The sequence below is a fragment of the Barbatula barbatula genome (assembly GCF_947034865.1).
Source record: "Barbatula barbatula genome assembly, chromosome: 13".
Classification (NCBI taxonomy): domain Eukaryota; kingdom Metazoa; phylum Chordata; class Actinopteri; order Cypriniformes; family Nemacheilidae; genus Barbatula; species Barbatula barbatula.
Genome location: NC_136776.1, coordinates 10,947,431 through 10,968,272, shown reverse-complemented (window position 1 = coordinate 10,968,272; position 20,842 = coordinate 10,947,431). Strand labels below are relative to the sequence as shown.

General features: G+C 37.2%; 1 protein-coding gene across 1 annotated transcript; it reads right to left on the bottom strand.

Annotated features, from left to right (window-relative positions):
- On the bottom strand, positions 1-13,246 carry LOC306902960 (uncharacterized protein). Its single transcript, XM_079471880.1, has 23 exons — positions 13,015-13,246; positions 12,511-12,630; positions 11,806-11,921; positions 11,394-11,568; positions 11,090-11,262; positions 10,196-10,330; positions 9,951-10,026; positions 9,342-9,480; positions 9,073-9,263; positions 8,632-8,748; positions 7,955-8,223; positions 6,640-6,819; positions 5,309-5,408; positions 5,098-5,214; positions 4,847-4,962; positions 4,455-4,629; positions 3,793-3,965; positions 2,978-3,103; positions 2,306-2,375; positions 1,955-2,093; positions 1,692-1,882; positions 1,049-1,165; positions 1-601 (listed from the first exon to the last, which is right to left on the bottom strand). The coding sequence occupies exons 1-23, from the start codon at positions 13,229-13,231 to the stop codon at positions 336-338; spliced, it is 3,498 nt and encodes a 1,165-aa protein (XP_079328006.1). The 5' UTR covers positions 13,232-13,246; the 3' UTR covers positions 1-335.
- Positions 13,247-20,842: the final 7,596 nt, after the last annotated feature.

Here is a 20,842-nt window from a genome sequence, read left to right as displayed (position 1 = left end):
ATGATAGTTTATTGTTTATTTAACAAATGTAGTCTCCAGGTTTGGAGAATGTTTGGATAAGCTACATTTCACATAAAATACTTATTAAACTTGATATAAAAATGAATTAACGGTACATGATTATGATTAATTCCATCATTTTAGAGTGTTGGTTGAAACTTTGAATTTACTTGTCCTCACAGAGGATTGTATGGTATTTCAACATAACAAAAAACTGATTTATTATATACGACGCCATCCTCCTTTCTGGACATCTTCTAAATGTTGCAGCTTCTTAGCAACAGACACAATACTAAGTATGTGTTGTGCATGCTCTATTAAACACTTTAGTGACATTATATCAGAGCTGTGAGTGAGGACATCAAGCCCAACACCAGCATCAGGAGGCTGACCCGCGTGCCCACCGCATCATTTTCCAGCTGGCAGTCAGTGTAAGGTTCAATGCAGGCTGCGTAAGCCATGGCATGAGCGATGTAATTTTGCTCCTGTACACCATGAAAGAGGTGGGCCATTGGACCTTTGGCAAAAATGGCAACATCCTCCGATCCATGAGTTTCTGAATCAAGAGGCACTGCGGCCTGCTGACGGTAACTGTTACTACCTGGAAAAAAGAAAGAGAAATAAGGTGATATTATAAATAATAGCCCATTGATTACAAATTCATTTAAAGCTTTAAATTACAATTCGGATCCCAAAAAGGAGATGTTTTGATGAATCTTTAAACTTCTCTTCATCAAAATGAATGTTAGCTTAGGAGTTAAAAACGAAGCCGTGAGGACCAGATGCAAATTTGATGGCTACGGCTTTGATCCGGAAGTCCTACTGATTTACCTTTACCTTTCAGTTATTATTAAAAATTTATACAAATTAGGAACTACTGCACGTGTGGTGAGTTATTGACGAAACAATTATAATTTATGGGTAAAATATTTCTTCATGATTGCCTGACAATTAATTGTTTTATTTACATGCAGTTATATATATGTCCACAAGGAGGGGTATCTTCATATTAAAAAAAAAAAACATGTGCAATGCACAAACATTTTACCTGAGATTGTATCATTCACGTCAGGACGAGTTCCATTCACAATCTGGTATCCCGGACCATTGCCGTAATATGTAGTAGTAAACTGTTTAAAATCGTCGGCTTTTGAATAGGAAGTGCCTGAAAGACACAGGAAAGAAACAAAACATTCTAAAGCTCTAGTTTATTTAGTGTTTATTGCCGGAAAATACCAAGACATACCAAAACCTTAAACAGTTTTTAGACATGTCAGAGTTGCAAAAATAGAAAATGTTAAATAAAATAAAAATATCCATATACAGTATAATTTACTTTCGTGTAAATATTAGAGAATGAATGAGGGAGCCATTGAATGTTGCCCTACTGAAGAAAGCAGTAGAGACCAAAGAAAGTCTAATGGATTTAATGGGAATTGTAACAACTTTTCTAATGTTCTCTGTGAGTGTCTATTGGTAATGTGTTGGGTTTTGTTGTCTGGCAGAGAGGAACCAATAGAACACCATGAAACTGGACATAAGACCGAAAACACTACATAAAGAGATTTGTCTATGGAAAACAGATGTTGGATCATAACGGCATTTGTAATGTACTCTATTTTGTTCTTAAAATGCAGAAATTGTCATAATGAATTATTAGTTTCAGGCTTTCATTGATGTTGGGTCCATACCTAGCACCGAGTTACCCCTGTAAGAGTAGCCACCAAATGAAAACACATGTGAATGATCTGCAGTGACCACGGTCATAGTGTCTAGTTCACTGGTCAGCTCAGCCGCCCGCGCGATGGCATTGTCAAATTCCACAGCCTCGGTCAAAGCGTACTTGGCCTTGCCCGCGTGATGGCCATGATCTATTCTCCCGCTTAGAGGAAAGAAAATTCGAAATAAGTATTCAGCACAACCTTAGACTCATGCAATGGAAAGCACTATGCACTTATCTTCAACAAAGAGGTAAAATCCTTTAGGGTTTTTGCGAAGAATCTTTATGGCCTTTTCTGTCATCTCTGTCAATGAAGGATCCATGTCTGGGTTGCGTTCCAACTCGTACCTGGTGTCCTTTGGCTCGAAAAGCCCTGAGCACAACAATAAACACAACAGCATTAAAACACACTAGCCACCCTACAGAACAGCTTACTTTGCAAATAAAACAGTGGTCAAAGTATTTATATTAAATAACAGTTGTTTCAAAAAGTGGTTTTACTATCTAGTATATAAAGTTGTTTTTTGTGATTAATTCGACCAAAACAAAGGCAATCTCTCCCTCAAAATGAAGGGCCAGTCTTACCCATCAAGTAATCCGTTTTGGCTTCTTTTACAGCATCAAATTCTGTCTTGTTCCAAACATATTTAGCATTCTGTAAAGATGTAAGAAATCGTTCATTCAAATAGTTAACGTTTTCAGTTCTCTCATTTTTGACATGCCCTGTTCCAAATCTGTATGACTTTGGTGTATCGTGATGAAATAAAACTTTTTGTAGAAAAACAAACCACAAATACTTTGTAATAGTTGTTAATGAAGGACACCGGACAATATGTTTTGGGGTCACAAGTCCAAAGGTTATGGAGTAAATATTTGATTCTTCACCCAAAAATTTTAATCTGTCATAATTTACTCACCCTCGGTTTGATCTAAACTTGTATCAATTTCTTTGTTCTGATGGACACAGAGGAAGATTTTTTGGAAGAATGTCAGAAACCAAACAGATCTCATCCTCCATTTACTGCTATATTAGGGAAAAAGAGTCAATTGGAGATGAGACATGTTTGGTTACGGACATTCTTCCCAAATATCTTTCTTTGTGTTCAGCAGAACAAAGAAATTGACACAGGTTAGGAGTAAATGATGATAGAATTTTCATTTTTGGGTGAACTATCCTGTTAAGTGTTTTACCACAGAATTATAAAGAACACAAGTATATTGCATACACCAAACGCGTTTTGGAAACGTTTGGCTTACTTTTCTGTTTTTGAGCCACTCTTCAACAAGGTCTGTTTTGTCCTTTCGGCTCCCATTAAATGTTGAGTACTCAGGATCTATCACGTCCTCGGGAAACATGTACTGCCTTCCACCACCTAAAATCACCTACAACATTCAAATTACATTTGATTACAAGTTAGAATATGCTTCATAATATTAGATTTAGCTTTATGGTTATGCTCACATAGGCCTAACCCCTTATCAGACCCTGCATCATCTTATCCCTAAGGCTAATTCACACGTATCTAACAAATGCCAACAAAGTTATAGACTTTGATCCAACAAATGTCAACAGGTGTTTCACACGTTGGAGTATGTTGGATCAGCGTGAATGTTTCAATGAACACCACAGCAAATGAATAGGCAAATGGGTGTGTGTGTGTGTGTGTGTGTGTGTGTGTGTGTGTAATGATATAGCCTACATATTCCAATTTGTGCATTACATCTTTAAAATGACACGTGTGAATCCAGAACTGCAACTTTAGGCTTCAGACAGTCACCACCCCAATTCTGTTCAAACAGTGTCAGCTAACTTTGCATTAAAGTGACATGAAAGGAAACAATAGTTCAATGCTCTGTATTGAATTTGATAGTCTTATTTAATTAACACTGAATATAGGAATTTATTGTGTGTCTGATATTTGACCTGTGTTTTGACTTCCATAACCTTTTATGTTTTACTTATAGTCAATGTTTTCTTGTACAGCTGCTTTGTAACAATGAAAATTGTAAAAAGCGCTATATAAATAAAGCTGACTTGACTTGACTGTAACATTCAGCAGATAGGGTCTTACATTTATATCTGTATTATTGATGAGTTGAAATGCAATATCCTTGCATCCTCTCTCGGCTGCGTCATCTGTCAGCTCTTTATCGCTGTACCATTCTCTGTCTGCGGTGTGGGAGTAACTGGCAGCAGGCGACGCGTGCTGGACACGTGCTGTGCTCACAATGCCCACAGATTTCCCTGGAGAAAATTAAACTGTACGCTTTTATATGGCCAAGGAAATGCATTAGAAGGGAAATTACACAACTCACGTGACCTTATACAGCCCGTCATTTTGTAACAGATTAGATAAGAATTTAACCTCAACTGCATTTTTGTGAAATAAATGACATGGCTTCAAAGTTCACCTGCGTTAAAATGTAATGTAGATTGAACAGATTTTTAATAGTTCATCGCCCCCAAAAACTAAAATATATTGTTTCATAATTTTTTTAACCTCACTTCATTTAAAAACCTGTATATGACTCTTTCTTCTGTGGAACACAAAAGAAGATATTTTGAGAAATGTATCTGTGGTTTTCTATTCATGCAATGGAAGTCAATGGGGTTCATCAAAAAAGAAAAAAAACATTCCTCCAAATATATTATTTTCTGTCCTGCAGAAGAAAGTATTAGTTTGGAGAAAATTATTCATTTTTGGGAATTCATTCTGTGTCCTGATCTTGCTACCTGCCATCTTTGCGCGATGAAGAACCGATGTGACCTCGTTTCCTTTGGTGGTGCTGCAGTCTTTGCGTCGAGCAGCCGCGCTGAGGCCGAGAGTGCCGTAATTTGCCTTCACACCACAGAGATACGCTGTGGCTGTCGCTGCACTGTCCGGCATCTGCTGGTCAACATTGTAGGTCTAAACAGCCACAAAAAACAAAACGGAGATCCATGGATCCAAACTGACCATGTAGCGCAAATGTTCTTGGTTTGATTGTTATGGAAAACGTTTTTTTAATGGAAAATGAAGCATGCCTTTAATACACTTTAAGTAGCTTTGATAAAACTTTCTGCCAAATGCCTAAAAGCAAATGAACCGAACAGTGCAATGAAAAATTGGATTGAGGTTTCCGCACCTTTGACAGAGCAAGATTAGGAAATGTGTCCATAGCCAGAGACGTCTCCTCTCCTGTCTCTCCATTCATTTGACCTTTCATGATCCTCGCTGCCGTCACAGTGCTGATTCCCATGCCTTAAGAACAGCATTTAAAAATACTTACCTTTATTTTGATAATTTTCACTTTATTTATCAGGCATAGTAAAAATAACATTCTGCATAAGAATAGTTGCCTCAGCAATTTATCAATAATTTATTTCTTTAACTTACCATCTCCAAGAAACAGAATGAGATTTTTAGCACGATGCATGTTGGGCTTCATGTTCAAAGCCAAATGAAGAGCCTCTTTGCCCTTTACGTTCCAGAAGCTCGGGTCTTCTTCCTTCGCTTCAAATTCAAGAACAGCACAAAATTTTCATTCGGTTTTACTTTTATCTTAGAAAAAATATAAGCACACTTATTTTATTAGAAATGCACTTACCTGGAATAATGGAAAAACATCCATTAAAGCAACATAAAGCAAATATTCCAATAGTCAGAAGTTTTGTGGCCATGATGTGAGAGGAACAACACTGACAGCTCTATAAAAATGAAAGATTTGACCTCTGTTTATAGTCTTCGCCCAGACCAAAGGGCAATTCTCAGCCGTTAACTTTTGCTCACTTCGTAATCAAACATAACATCATTTAAAGTCCTATCCTTGCATTTTGATGATGTAACACTTGTTCTTGTTACATCCCTTCTCCTCTGTCAGCCACGCCCCTCCAGCATCAGTGCTTTCTCCTAGCTTCACCCACAACATTACACTACACTTCCCACAATGCCTTGCACCTTATTGCCACCATGATTGTACTCACACCTGTACTCCATCCCCAGAAACTGTATATGCACTGTCTTTTGTTGTGTTATTTGTATTATGTGCACTAGTTAAACCTATTCTTGATACCCGTGGATATTACGTGTGTTACGTTTGTTACGTGTGTTACGTGCTACCTGCTATTTGGATTATACTTACTCGTGGATGTTACCTGTTCCCGGATTGTTTTACCTGTCTTCTATTCTTCTAAGTCTTCACTTATTATAAACCAACTTCAGCTCTCCGTGTGGCATCATCCCTCTACCTGTATTGTTACTAAAATGTTTTGTAGTAAAACCATGGTAACCACAAATTTACTATGACCTCACCAGGATAACCAGCTGAACTATGATATAATAAAGCAAGCAAAGATTAGTATAATATTATACAGAGGATGGGCTGTTTCGACCTATAAGAAACTGCATAGCAACACCCTAGAAACAATCCTGTGGCGGTGAGCAGACATTTAAAATGTATTCGTATATCTAGTTATATGTTAGGAGTGTTTTCTTTCGTTTTTGACATTAATTGCAAACCGATCAATACATTATTCAATGCTTATTAATAATAATAATAAACTACTGTGTAGTGTATGGATCATTGAGAGGAATACCATAACCCCCCCCCCCACTGGTTCCTTGATTGCCATCATCAAAGGGCAAACCCTTTTGCTTTTCCGTGGGGTATTTACTACTCCTAAGCTTCAAAGCAAGCAAAAGGAGATATGAGAAGACTCTGTTTGCATTTGTAGTTTGTCCAGAGTCACTTACCAAAATCAAAAGAATTTCAGCTAAGTTTTATGAGAAGACCCCCATCACCTTCCACAGACAAAGACAAGTTACTTTCCCTCCAAAGGTGCCACCGTTTGATTGGGTCAGTCACAGCTATAGGGCGTGACCTCCTCACAACTTAAATAAGAGATCACTTCTCTCTTCGCTCTCTTCCTTGTTTTTCACCTTGGGACCTGCCTCGACCAGAAACCAGTTCTTGGAGTCTCTTCGGAGATTGCCTTCACCCCCATCGGGGGGTGTGAGAAGGAACAATGAACTGCGGCCTACCGCTGAGCCACGAGGCCAGAACTTTTCCATCGAGATCGCATCCTGAAACCAATTGCAACCTTGCCATCCCTCCAAACGCTACAGATACAAATACAGCACAGAGCTCGCAAGTATTCCGTCCTATTCATAGAATAGCTGCGTTAAGTTTGTGCTCTGTTAAAGATGTTTTATTGTTGTTCAGATGCTACTCTCCATGCTACTCTGACAATCTATTCTTCTCACGTTTCTATCTCTCCTCTCTCCATATGTGTATTCATGTTGTGTGTTTGTTTGTATTTGCGATCGTTAAGTGTACCATTTAGATATAGTTTAATAAACAACCATATATTCATCTGTGATGGGTTTCTGTGATCAATGCTCACAACGCAAAGTCAATTCAACCGTGTTAGATCCAGGCTACCTGGTTAGAGTGTTGGGCTTGTGATCAGAAGGTTGCAGGTTCTAATCTCAGTGCCAGCAGGTCATGGCTGAAGGGCCCTTGAGCAAGGCACTTTACCCCTGATTGCTCTGCAGTAATGTGCCACTGTAAAAAAAACTACTTGTAAGTCGCTTTGGATAAAAGCGTCTGCCAAATGAATAAATGTTATTATACATATTGTACATTGAGCTAAACTAATTCCTTGACTGTACTGATGTTTAAATAACTCAGTTCATTAATTTGATCTGGACAGATCTGGTGGAGAATTTATTTGGTGAGCTAAGCTCGTCATTATTTTAACATGCAGCTTAAACCGCTACAACTGACACATTAATAACATCCTGCATTAGACGGAGTTATTCAGTGTTTAATGCAAACACATCTTGCATACTATGCAGATTCTTATCCATTTAGAGTATGATGACACTCTTAAAAATCGGCTCTATATAAGGTCCATTGGCATTGATAACATGATTAATGTAAATAACATTTATTGATTTCACATGTTAAAATGTGTAATCGCACAGTGCACAAGTACCTTCCATTACACAATATTTACAAAAATATTTTGGTTAGAAAAAACATTCGGAAATACAATTTACAATTATACAAACAGCACAGCAGACCTCCAACCCCATTATAAACTATTTACATTTAAGCATGTTACACTTTTATCCAGTGAATTTATACATTTGATACATTTTCCCCAGGTCTCTGAAACACTTTAAAACTAAATAAAAGTTATAAAATGACATTTCCCAAATGCCTGGGGCAAAAGTCAGTCTGTCATCTGACGACAACCCAAAATATGCTTGTTATTGAGAACAGAAGTAGTGAAAGAGAATTGTCACAGCCTTCAGAAAGTTCACTGTGTGGCTGGGGTGGGCATTTAGTGTATGGCTCCAGACATGCCGCGTAAGCCATGGCGTGCGCAACGTAGTTCTGTTCCTTCACTCCATGAAAAAGATGAGCCATTGGTCCTTTAGCGTAGATAGCCACGTCTTCCCCTCCATGAGTTTCTGATTCTAAAGGAACGGCAGCTTGTTGCATGTATTCTTCATCTACTGTAGATTGGATATAATTTGATATTAGCAACTCTATAAATCTTTTATTGAGTCAGAAAACAACGGTCAATTTAATTTTAAAGCTACAATGTTTTTTTAAGCTTCTGTTCATAAATGACCCATCAACAATAATACAATGTAAAAATTATAAGTAACAACATACTTTTTTATTTAAAACAATGAAATTAAAATTCTACTCATGTGTTGTATTGTAGTTCTTCAGATTCAGGAGATTTATTTATTCCTAATCAATAGGGCCTACAATTTTACTGCATTTTGAATGAAGTCGTATTGTGTATATGAACTTAAAAGAAAAATTATTCTTAAATTCTATATAAAAAACTAAAACTTTTTACGAATGTTCTTGTTATAGTATTGAATTATTATCAATTATGAACAAACACTTACGATAATCCACCGCTGAAACATTTCCTCTCGTTCCATTCAAATGAGCATATCCCGGGCCATTAGCATACAAGATGCTAGTAAATGGAAGATTATCTTCACCATACTTGGCTGCTAGACCTGAAATAAATACTCATCATTAAAATTATACAGCAAACATTTTGCCAATCCAGTTAAAAAAACAAGAAAAATATAGAAATTGCAGTTGAATAGCCTCTGGTTCATTTATGCCGGAACACAGTACATCAATATGTGTTCCCTGGGAATCAAATCCGCTGTGACCTTGAACACAGGGAATTCAAGGTATATATAAACATACAGAACATACAGTATATACACAGGTATGTATATATATATATATATATATATATATATATATATATATGTTTTTTGAACATCTAAATGCCACTCAGAAGACATGATAGGAAGTAGAATGCGATGTACCAAAAATGGGGTTTCCTCTGGGGGTATTTCCACCAAAAGTGAAGACGTGTGAATGATCCGCAGTGACAACGGTAAGCGTGTCTAATTCACTGGTCAGCTCAGACGCTCGCTGGATCGCCCGGTCAAACATCACGGTTTCGGTGAGGGCAAGCTTGGCCACCCCGTCATGGTGTCCATGGTCAATTCTACCTCTTAAAATAACAGAGACGTGGGTCACTATCAAGGTTCTGATTTACATATCTACATCTACATGGAACTAAAATAAATACTTATCTTCCACAAAAAGGAAGAAACCTTTAGGATTCTTGCTGAGGATTTGAATGGCTTTCTCTGTCATGTCCACAATGGAGGGGTCACGGGTGCGATTCCTGAACACCTCAAATCTCATGTCCTTTGGTTCAAAAAGACCTGAATAAATAAAAACGCACATAGTCCTACAGTTAGAATTTAAATGGAAAAATGTAAGATTAGAGATGATAGTCTATCTATAAATGTCCGATTAGCATTGAATGATTATTTTATGCTTCCAGTTTCGCATTCTGAATTTTAAATTTGAATAAATTCTGATTCGCCGCCAGGAAAAATGCCCTGAAAGTGATCCCTTGTTTTTTTGACAGCCATCTCATTTTGTGTTGCATGGACAAAATGCAGTAAAGTGATAGTAAACTCAAACTATTTATTGTAATCATATTTAATATTTAAAGGAATTCATTCATCATTTTGTCCTTTCAAACCTGTAGGACTTTTTTTCTTCCGCAGAACACAAAAGCAGAAGAAAGAAAGACGTTTTGAAATGACAAGAGGGCGTGTAAAGGATGGCAGAGTTTTCCTTTTGAAGGTGAACTACTCCTTTAACATCACATAAAAGCTGATCATACCCATCAGACAGTCTGTTGTTTTAACATTCACTGCATTAAGCTGCTCTTTGTTCCAAACATATTGTGCATTCCTCTCCTTAAAAACAAAACAGAGAAACGGTGAAAGCATGATCAGACTGGTTATGAATGGTTAAGAGGGAAATTATATACACTGTAATACCTGGAATCATCCAAATGAATCCAAAGCAATTTACAGTGTATTGAGAGATGCTCTACCAGATGAGCTACAGGAAAAAAACACAAACCTTGCGAGCATTTAGCCAGACTTCAGTAAGATTCAATTTGTCTTTGCGATCTCCTTTACGGGATGATGAAGATGGGTATTCTGGATCAGGGGCACCCTTTGGAGTCATGTACACACGCCCGCCTCCAAGAATGACCTATGGACACATGAAAGGAAATGTTGTGAATTTGTGTTTTTGGAGAAAAATAGTAAGCTGTCTAGCTCCAAAAATAACAAAAGGTTTCATGAACGTAGTTTATGTGTTTTACATATTATATTCTGATGTAAAGATGTCTAGAACCATACAATGGCTTTATATGATAAACAGACAAAAACTATATGATAGTGCACAGGCAGCCAGTTGTTATCGCAGAAATAAGCCCCACCCGTGTGAAGGAAAAGCCTTTTACTTTCGGTTTTAAGGTAAGAAACGACGTTCAAATGACACGCAATTTCAAAAAAACTGTCAAAGTGATTTGCTGCGTCCGGGTTACCATGTGATATTAGTTTTGCAATATCCTGCAAATGTCGCGACTGGCGAATCAGAATCAAGCATTCCAACGAGCCGTGTTATAATTACTCATTAGTCTTCCACTCCACTATATCGCACTTCTACAAATTAAATTTAAAACACTTTTTTTATTTTAAAACATTATGTAAAAATATTAAAGCTCAGTTTTTCAGTTTAAGATGACTTATATTTCGAATCAAATAAACTCATGGTGCATCATTACTTAGGAATTTTTGAGATTTGTTAAATTATCTTTTTTGAATTCCAGAAACAAATTATTTGGGAGCGTAACTTAACACGGGGACATTACATAACATAACATGGGAAATTTTGATCAAAGGTTAAACTACGATGACAATCCATATCACTTTTGAACTTCTGGCATAACAGACGGTTATAACTCACGTCAATGTCAGTGTTGGTCACAAGCTGCATGGCGATATCTGTGCAGCCCTGTCGTCTTGCACTGGAGGGCATGTCTGCATCACTGTACCAGCTGCGACTCACTGAGTGGGCATAAGCTGCAGCGGGTGATGCGTGCTGCACTCGGGTGGTGGTCACAATGCCAACAGACTTTCCTGTGTACAATATAAAGAAACAAACACCTTAAGGTAATCCCGCTCTTATAATTGTTTCTAAATTTGTGTGAAATGTGTAGATGTAGTAAGTAAAATGTATTTCATTTAACAAATGTGAGAGGGGAATGTACCTTGCGCTTTGGCGCGATGTAGTACTGAGAAAACCTCATTGCCAAATGTAGTGTTGCACTCATAGGCCACTGCTTTAGCACTCAAACCCACTGTTTTGGCGTTGGCCTTCACACCACAGTGATATGCAGTTGCTGTGCTGGCACTATCCGCCACTTGTCTGTCAACACTATACGTCTATTTGAAAAAAAGTGTATACTATTTTAAGATAGCAAAAGACAAATGGCAAAAAGCCAAAATAAATTATTTGCAGGAATCAATAAAAATACTTTGCAGTGACAAAATATTAACAATGCAATAAAGGCTAAACATCAACATTCATTTTTCGATAGACAAGACTTCTTGGCTTATTATTAGACAATGTTGTTTATGGCACCTTGATAAGTGAATAATGGGAAAGCAGAAACTTCAGACCTTGGACAGGGCAAGGTGTGGAAACGTGTCCATGGCCAAAACAGTCTCCTCCCCTGATTTCCCCCTCATCTGACCCTTCAGAATACGAGCGGCTGAGACTGTGGCCACACCCATCCCTGAATGACAAACATATGGAGTGACATTATGTCACAGTTTCGTGTTGAACCTAAAAACCTTTATTAACTCTGCAGTTATGTGGGCTTAGAAGTAACAGGTGGGTAAAGTCAGCCAGTTATAATCACAGAACAGACAGACCATAATAACACGCTTAATATTATAATATACTGAAATAATATATACATGAGCTCAAAGGAACTTTTGGTTCGGAGGCAGGGTTAGGGGTGGGGCTTCATTATAGCTTTTTTTTCCATGAAAAATTTGTCAAATTGTGATTGTGATAATGTTGTGAACAACTGATTGTGAAATGTTAATGTAGATAAGTAGAAACAATAACATATAACATTATGATACTTATAAGACCTAATGTTTAATCATAATGATAATTAATGATTTCTAATAATAATCATTATAAATTAATACTATAAATAAAATTATTATATAATAAATTATTATTATTATTATTTACATAAACAACACGATTCTAAGAGTGGAGTAAAATTTACCAAAAAAAACAGAAACTTGGAAGAAACATAATTCAACTGTCGCTTTAAAAATACTATAACAAAGACAGACTGTCACACTCACCATCACCAAGAAAGAGGATGATGTTTTTGGCACGATGCGTCCTCCGTGGCAATGCAAGGGAAGCCTCCAACGTCCTCCTGGCCTGTTCATTCCAATAAGAAGGCTCCTTTTCCCATACCGCTGTGGACCAAAACAAACATCACACTATAAACCACTTTTCCCTCTCAGAAATAGTGCCAGTCTGGAGTTGTAACTCTTTTGAAGAGGTACGAGTAGCAAGGCTCCACCGCAAACCTGCCCTGACAAGACCTGAGAGCTCCATGCGAACAGGCAAGCGGCCACAGCGCGCCCTTTCTACAAACTGGTGTAAAACTAAACTCAACTTTTCAGCACTATCGTCAGTTCAGAGAACCATCAAACTCCAACTCTCCAAGCCCCCAGGTTCCGGTTTCAGCCCACTATGCGTGCAAGAAACCCACAAGCTCGACAGGGGATGTCACCTGCCTGCCCGTCCGCAAAGCTCTAATTTTGGGAATGTAGACAATAGGAGCGCTGTGTCCTTACCTACGGCCTCCGGGCTGCAGAAGGTGCTCAGGAGGAGGTGGGCCAACAGGAGCAGCGCGCCAGGGGCCCGGCTATAAACCAAACACATCCTGAGGCACACAGAGAGAGGGAGCGACCTCAGCACACCTCGGCGCTGAAAAGGAGTGTCTCCACAAACCTCCAGCCCCTGCTTTTTAAACCCAGGGTGTGTTGTAAGCCAGGGCCCCAGACAGCCCATTGGCTCATGTTCATGTTCAGGGGGACCACACAGGGCCAGGAAGCCCCTTGAATGTTCATTTTCCAAATCCGGCGTTTTTGTTTTAGAAAAGCGTACTTCCTTGTTTCTTTTTCCTTTCTTTTAGGGATTACTCCTGAGATGTGCCGGGACTGGAGTGACTCTTTGATGTGGCGACTTGTGCTAATGCGTGTTTTTCATACGAGGGTTAATTCAGGCAGGGGGAAAATAGCTGAACATCATTCAAACCATATTGCCTTTTTTGTTATTTTACCTCTTGGAAAATGAAACCAGTATGGTGGAAATGTTAAACACTTCATGGAAGACTTCATACTATAGTATAGAGAGCTAATGTATCCTTCTCTGATAGGAAATAAGTACAGTTCCCACACTGAATTCTGATTGGATGGGTTGTTTTAAGAAAATATGTGCCCAATTTATTTCCATGTGTGAGAAAGAAAACACAGGTATTTGGAGATTGTTAGGAATTGAAGTGGAATTGAATTACACCTCAATGTAGGTTGCATTAAGATTAGTTTATTATCTTCTTTATTTAACTCAAGTATTACATAATATGTTTTTGCATTGGTGCCAGGCATTAATAATTGTATTATTTATCTTAATTTTATTTATCCAAAATCTTTTGGCTTGTGCCCATCCAGTCAATAAAAAGTTTAAATTATTATTTCAAACATGCATATATGAATAATGAATACATTAAGACTTTAGTAGCATCACTCACTGCTAATCATTTTTTATAATTACATATTATATTATCTGTTCTCCTGCGAACTTGTATGAATTTATCTGATATGAATTATTAAAAATGAATGTTTATTAGAAAATATAATTAAATAAAGCTCCACCCCAGAACTAACCATCACTGGCATAAATGCACAAATTTGACAAATTCATACGAATTAGCCACAAAATGAGCATGAGATTGTGTCGTTTTATCACGTCGCTGTTGCTGACGTTTCATAAACACAATGAGTCACTAGAGCTTGTCTGTTTATTTTCCTTTAGTAAAAGATGGTTTGCTGACTAACTCCACACACTTGGACATGTTTTATGGGAAATAAGCGTAAGCAGCATTTTTCTTCCATGAGGTAGTGGAGAATTAACATTGTAAAAATAAAAAGAGAAAAGAGAGAAAAAAATCCGACAACAGAATGAAGAACAGCAGCCTAAACGTGAAACCCAGAGAGGCTCTGTGCAGTTTGTTAATGAGGCTTAAAGAGTATCTCATCTGTATCGGACGGACGGGACGTTACCCAGCACTGCAGCCACGCTCATTTGTGCCAATTCAAGCTGCTAATAAAAGTGGAAATGTGAACTGGCCCTTCACTGAGGCCTCACATGATGTGACCGCACAGCACGTATCAAAATATTAGCTGGGAAACCTAACACCAGGCTCGCTGGGACACGTCAGGCGATTGTTATGGTAGGCGGAGCCAAAGAGACTGAACTTGAGATGACACTAATAATTAGTTACAGCAAGATTGAGAATCAACTCCAAATGCTAAACGTTCCCATGTCTTTACGGACTGGAAGTGACACTTATCCAAAAAACTAATTTAAACTACAAAAGTACATTTTTCATTTTCCCTTTCATTTTCACCTTAAAGAAATGATACTGTGTGATTGAGGTAAGACTGCTTAAAGTCCCAGTGAAATAAAATATTACAGTTCTTATTTTTCTTCATGAAATATTGCAGGGTTTATAGTAAATAGCTTATCAATGTGAGTCATTTTCTTTTTTAAATTGATGTACACTCATAAGCTTCAGTTAAAATCTGAAAATGCACGTCCGCCCTGAAATGACTATCCATGTCAAATGACCTAAATTCGACGACTTGGCCACAGCAGCCGTAAACTTTCACCTGTCAGCCTGCTGCCAGTTTCATTTCAAAATCAATGCAACAGCAGTTTTTCACAGCCAATCCATTCGCAGTAAAAAATGCAAGCCACACCCACAAATTTTCACCCTTTCACTAGGAAATGTGTCAGAATACAGAAGTAAAAACCAGCTTCCGGTCGCAACTTCCGGTTCACGGGGACTTTAAAGGGCAACCGTAACTAGATTTCAACCCAACTTTCTCATACAGTATTTACACACAGGTTAAACCATCAAGAACTACATTACCCACAATTCTGAAGAGAGATCCACTAAATCAGAGTTATTGTTACTATGGAAATAATGGTAAAACCATCCACCATCCCAAAGTTTGCAATAATAAACAAATATTTATTTTATATTAAATACATAAATAACACATAAATGATAATAATACACCTAGAGATACATACAAATACAAATACAAATAAACACAAATCCATAAATCAGAGTTTACTGTACACAGGAGTAGGATATGCCACAGGAAATGTGGCATTTCTATTGAAATAAAGAAACCTTATAGAAAATTTTACTAATAAGTATTTTTAAAAACTGTCACACCTATTTCCAGAATGTAGCGTAAACCAATGTACTGTAGAAAAAATATGTTGAAACAAATGTTAAACTAAAACTGACTCTAAAAATAACAATCTGGAGAAATAGCTGAATAAATAAACAATAACCGTATGAATAACATGTCTACACACATGATGCCAATGCATTCAATCCTCTTTTCAATGTAACAATATGACACGAGCACAAATCCATCATAACACATCATAACATTTATTTGAGTTGAAATCTCAGAATAGCAATAGAAGGACGTTTCCAGTAAAGTAGAAACTCTTAACATCTGCTGGAGCACTTGAGGGGGAGAAAAAGCAAAATCCAGAACTGCAATACCATCAAACTTTATATATGAATTTGTGACGTTACTCAGAGACGAACAGACTAGACTTACTTAAAAAAGTCCCGTACATTATTAAAGACGTTATGTAAAGCATGTTTTAAAAACCTATACTCTATATTAGCAGGAGGCCACAGAACATACTTGAACAAACAAAAGTCATACTTAATACACTTCCTATTATGATTTCTACAGCATTCGTAAAAGGGTAACATCATGTTAAAGTTTCTTTTTTTATCTGAGAGATATTTTCTACAATAGAGAATCCATAGATCTGTTTGTTTTTTGGTTAAAATGTATTTTATTGATTTCAGTTACTGAGCTGCACTAAGCATTCATTTATCCCTAAATAACATGTTTGACCTGTTTCTTCTGAACATGATCTTAAATCTCTTTATTTTTACAAAACACACAGAAAATGCTGAAGATGGCCTCTGGCGATTAAGAAATGAACTTTTAACATCAAGTTCATGAATCGACAGGAATGCAGGAAAAGCATCAAAACGTTTAAACTCTAGAGACATTTAGCTTGCCGTGACTCGTCCTCTAAAAAACACCACACAATACATGGTGAGCTATCTTCTAAGGACTCTGGAGCAATAAATGAGTGACGTATAATAGTTTTACTTTCCCCTTGAGGTATACATTTCATGCGAGAAAAACGTCCCATTCTGCAACTGAAATTACAAATGTCTAAACTTATTAACGTAAAGTAGCTTGTCAAAAACCATTCTTTGCTGTGAGATTGGTGCCACATCTGTGTGTTGGAAGGGAAAGTAAGCATGCGCTTTGGAGATCACCGCGCTCCTGTGCGTATCATTTATAAAGATTTGGAAAAATTCATACTGTTATTCTTAGAGGTTGTATAATGGTTCAGGATCTGATGTAATGTTTCTAGAAATGAATCCAGATTGTGTTACGACAGGTATGGAAGCCACCAGATAATGCAGATATTACACTAGATATTGTTCTGTATTTACGTAGAGATAAGATTAAATTCTACAACTAATGGACAGAAAATGTTAAACATCAAATGTGATTTCAATATCTTGACACGAAAATATTATTTGAAATATTTAATAGCTCATTTAACAAATGCAGATTTTCTGACAGAAAAACAACAATGTTGTATTTACCCTATATTCTTTTTTAACATTTACTTTTTCTGTAAATTATAAACAAACACAATAATCCTTGTACCTTTGAGGTTTGTGGCCTCCAATTGGAAAGCCCCACCTTAGAATCTGCTGGTATTCTCCTCCCTTACCAGCTGGCCAAACTACCACCCATCAGGACTTGAATTATTTTACTGAGAGGCCAAACAGCCGTACCGTGAGTCAAGTGCCTACAGTATGTCCTGGGGGGTCAGGCACATGTTTATTTCTCTAACCAACTGTGCTGGAGTCAGGAAGCCCAACCTCAGACTTGACTGAATCCACAAACATCCTTTGTAGGGAGCACCCTGTCCTACAGGTGTTATACCCAGACATGGGTCATCAAAATAAGACTCAGACATTTAAAGTTGGGATATATGAGGCAAAGCATATTTCTAAATATACACGAATGGGAAACTGGAGCACCTTGACAGCTATCCGCTAAAACCATATTCTTGGCACAATACTGGAGATAAATATAAATCCTCCCCAGTAGAATAAAACACTGGTTGTCTGTTTCCAATGTGCTTTCCTTGCAGGTTGACTTTGACATGCAGAATGTGTTTTGTTTGTTAAAGGCATAGACATTGATGTCACACTGTTTGGGCCATTCACAAGCATATTGGGGAGTCCTTGTATAGGCCAGTTTAGCCCTCCTCAATATGCCGGCTCCATTGACCAATCACAGCAGTAGTCCAAAGCACTCAAGTATGTGAATGGTTACAGCCTTAAACTGACATTAAAGGCATTGTCCACCCAAAATTGCAAATCATACAACTTTGTACTTTCTGCTTATTTTCAAGATCTTTTGGTAACCAAACAACATTAGCCCCCATTGACTTCCATTCATATACAGGCATGAATGACATGAGGTGGAATATTTTGAATTGCCATGAGGTAGGTTAGTTCTGGATTTGCTATGTTTGCAACATTGGTTCTCTGAAAAACATATGCATGCAAAAAAACTTATGACAATTTGTACAATAAACGAGTGAATTGAAATACACCATTCAAATCCATATACATTCATACAATCTCAATTGGAGTGGGGCTTGATTTTAATTAAATAATTGTACTTTTTGTATGATTAATATTAGTTTCCATGTGAGACATGGATTGCACATTAAACTTGTTAAGGCAAATATAATGTAAGCAGTAACCTACACGTAAAAAACATAATTGTACAGAATTTTTCTTGCTATTCTTTTACAGATTTTCCATGTAAAAAATAAAAAACCACAAACAATCAGATTTTTTCTTTCTTTACAGATTTTTATGGATATTTCAAATAGGGTCAAAAAACGTAAAATTACAGATAAGGCTGTAAATGTACAAGAAAAACAGGAAAACCATGTAATTTTACAGAGAATTTTTTTATGTTACACTATTTCTGGCACCCCAACGATGCCCTGCTGCTAAACAAAATATATATTTTTAGTTTTTTACATTTTGTTTAGAAATATTGTCAAAAACTTATTATTATTATTTATCCTTAAATCCGGTAATTTGACAGGAAACCTGTTATTTTATGGTATATTTCTGTTGCTCCAGCTGATTTTTTTACAGTGTAGCAAAGCAATGAAAACCATCCACAAGAACCTTAAACTTTGTATAGTAGCAAAGAATGTAACGGCAAGATCATTCTGAAAAAGGTTGTTTGTCAACCATGCGGCATTACTGTGATTCTGCGTCTGTAACAGGATATTCATCATTCATTAAGTTAATTAAAATCAGGAAGTATTTCAGAGTATTACAGGAATCTATGAGTAAGTAGACAACTGTGAGCTGACCTTTCCACAGATTGTAATAAGTCTCAGGAAAGCCAGCAGGAGAGATAGGGTAATGAACGCTTCTCACTAAAGCTCCGATGACAGTACTTTCAGGAAACAGAAACAATAGTGAGACTCCTGTGAGGACATGGACACATTGCAAAAGTTAAGATGCGATAGATGAAATAAATTTGAATGTAAATGGTTATTGATGTTATTAAATTCTACAGTAAATTATCTTTAATGATATCAGAACAGTTGAGAACAAGATGGTTGTGCAGCTTACTGTGGTGCAGTCTGTAATTTTAGCTTGTTAATGGTCATGACGTGTATAGCCAGATGTGATGACACTGCTGTTGCCGAGCAATGTAGTTGTGCTACTGCCCAGGGGTCCATGATATCAATAAACCTATATGTAAACAGTATTTACATATGATAATATTAAAATTAATTTAGAGCGAGTGGCTGGTTGACACTTTATCGTACAAGGTGGCAGATTTGCACCTGTTTAACATTTTGCCTTAAGAGCAACAGTGGTTACAGTTTGGATTTTGAGAGTGATGTGGCCAAAACGAGTCAGTAAACTTAAAGCGACCCTAACTCAGACAGTTTCTGTATATCCGTCCGGAATCTATTAGCTCCATCTATCAGTTTCAAACAATATCCATCTCGAACATAGTGCTCTCTCTCTGCACACAATGGAAAGTGACTTGTGCACATGCTCCTTCTCCCGCTCTCCATGGTTGATGCGTGGGTGTACCGCATGCTTTTCCCGGGAGAATCGTCCAATAAGGGACTAAGAAAAGTTTTTTCGTAACGATTTTTCATGTTCGAAAGACACTTTCCGAAACCTATATGAACACAGGGGGAGTGCATCTAGCACAGAAATACTAAATAACATGTCCAGAGCCAGGGCGGACCAGGTCATTTCATAAGACAGCTTTGTTTTGGAGAAAGTTTTGATCTCTGATCTCTTAAGATATGTTTTCAGTATTTTAAACTTCTTTTTTAAAAGGAAAAAATGTGACCTTTTCAGCATTGTCTATCAAGCAGCCTTGCTGCTTAGACACATTTTTGGTACACACAGCACTATGTTTAAAAAGGTGTTAACACTAGTGTCTGTGTTTCACAGCACACCCAGTGCAGACACATGGTGACCAAGATTACACAAAGAGAAACTATTGCAGTAGTTTACATTTTTAAACTGGGAAGGCATGAATCACAGGTTACAGGAAAGAAACCCTGTACGCACTGCCTTCATGAAACCTAAACTTTGGGATTAGAGAAGCAACATGGATGTGTTATGGAGACGTATCCGAAGCCTTGCCGCACTGCTTACTCAGATGGCCATGTGTAAATGGTGCATACTCTACTTAGGAATGGTACATTCTCCACGTGGGAAAGTGCACTTCGCACGACACACTGTCAAAACAGAAAACCTTAAGAACCCCATCTGTCCTGGGTTTAATTCTATTATTGATATCTTGACAGGTCTTTTTTACACAGGCAAGCATTATTGATATGGACCAGTAACAAACACTTATACTTGAAATCGATTTAACCTTTTTTCTATTGCATTATTCAGATTTTGCATTGTTGCAAAGCAGCTTTACAGAAAACACACTTTTGCAACTTTTTGTAATTTTGCAGTATGGGGTGCCGTTTGTAAAGCGGCTCCCTCTGAAAATAACAGCAACATTTTGTCACATTTAGCTTCAAACAATGTTTAAAAAACTGGTATGAATTTTTGAGGGTCACTTTTTAGCACATTTAGAACAATATTTGTCAACTTAGAGATATTTTAAATAGTTAAATCTAAACATTAAATGTTACACCTAAATGTTAAATCTAAATCTAAATGTTAAATTTAAATATAAATCTAAATAT

Coding starts and splice junctions, on each gene's coding strand:
- LOC306902960 (XM_079471880.1), bottom strand. CDS start 13,231: ATGGGCTGTCTGGGGCCCTGGCTTACAACACACCCTGGGTTTAAAAAG. Junction 11,263..11,393: donor ACATCGCGCCAAAGCGCAAG/GTACATTCCCCT, acceptor TATTGTACACAG/GAAAGTCTGTTGGCATTGTG. Junction 3,966..4,454: donor TCATCGCGCAAAGATGGCAG/GTAGCAAGATCA, acceptor AATTTTCTCCAG/GGAAATCTGTGGGCATTGTG.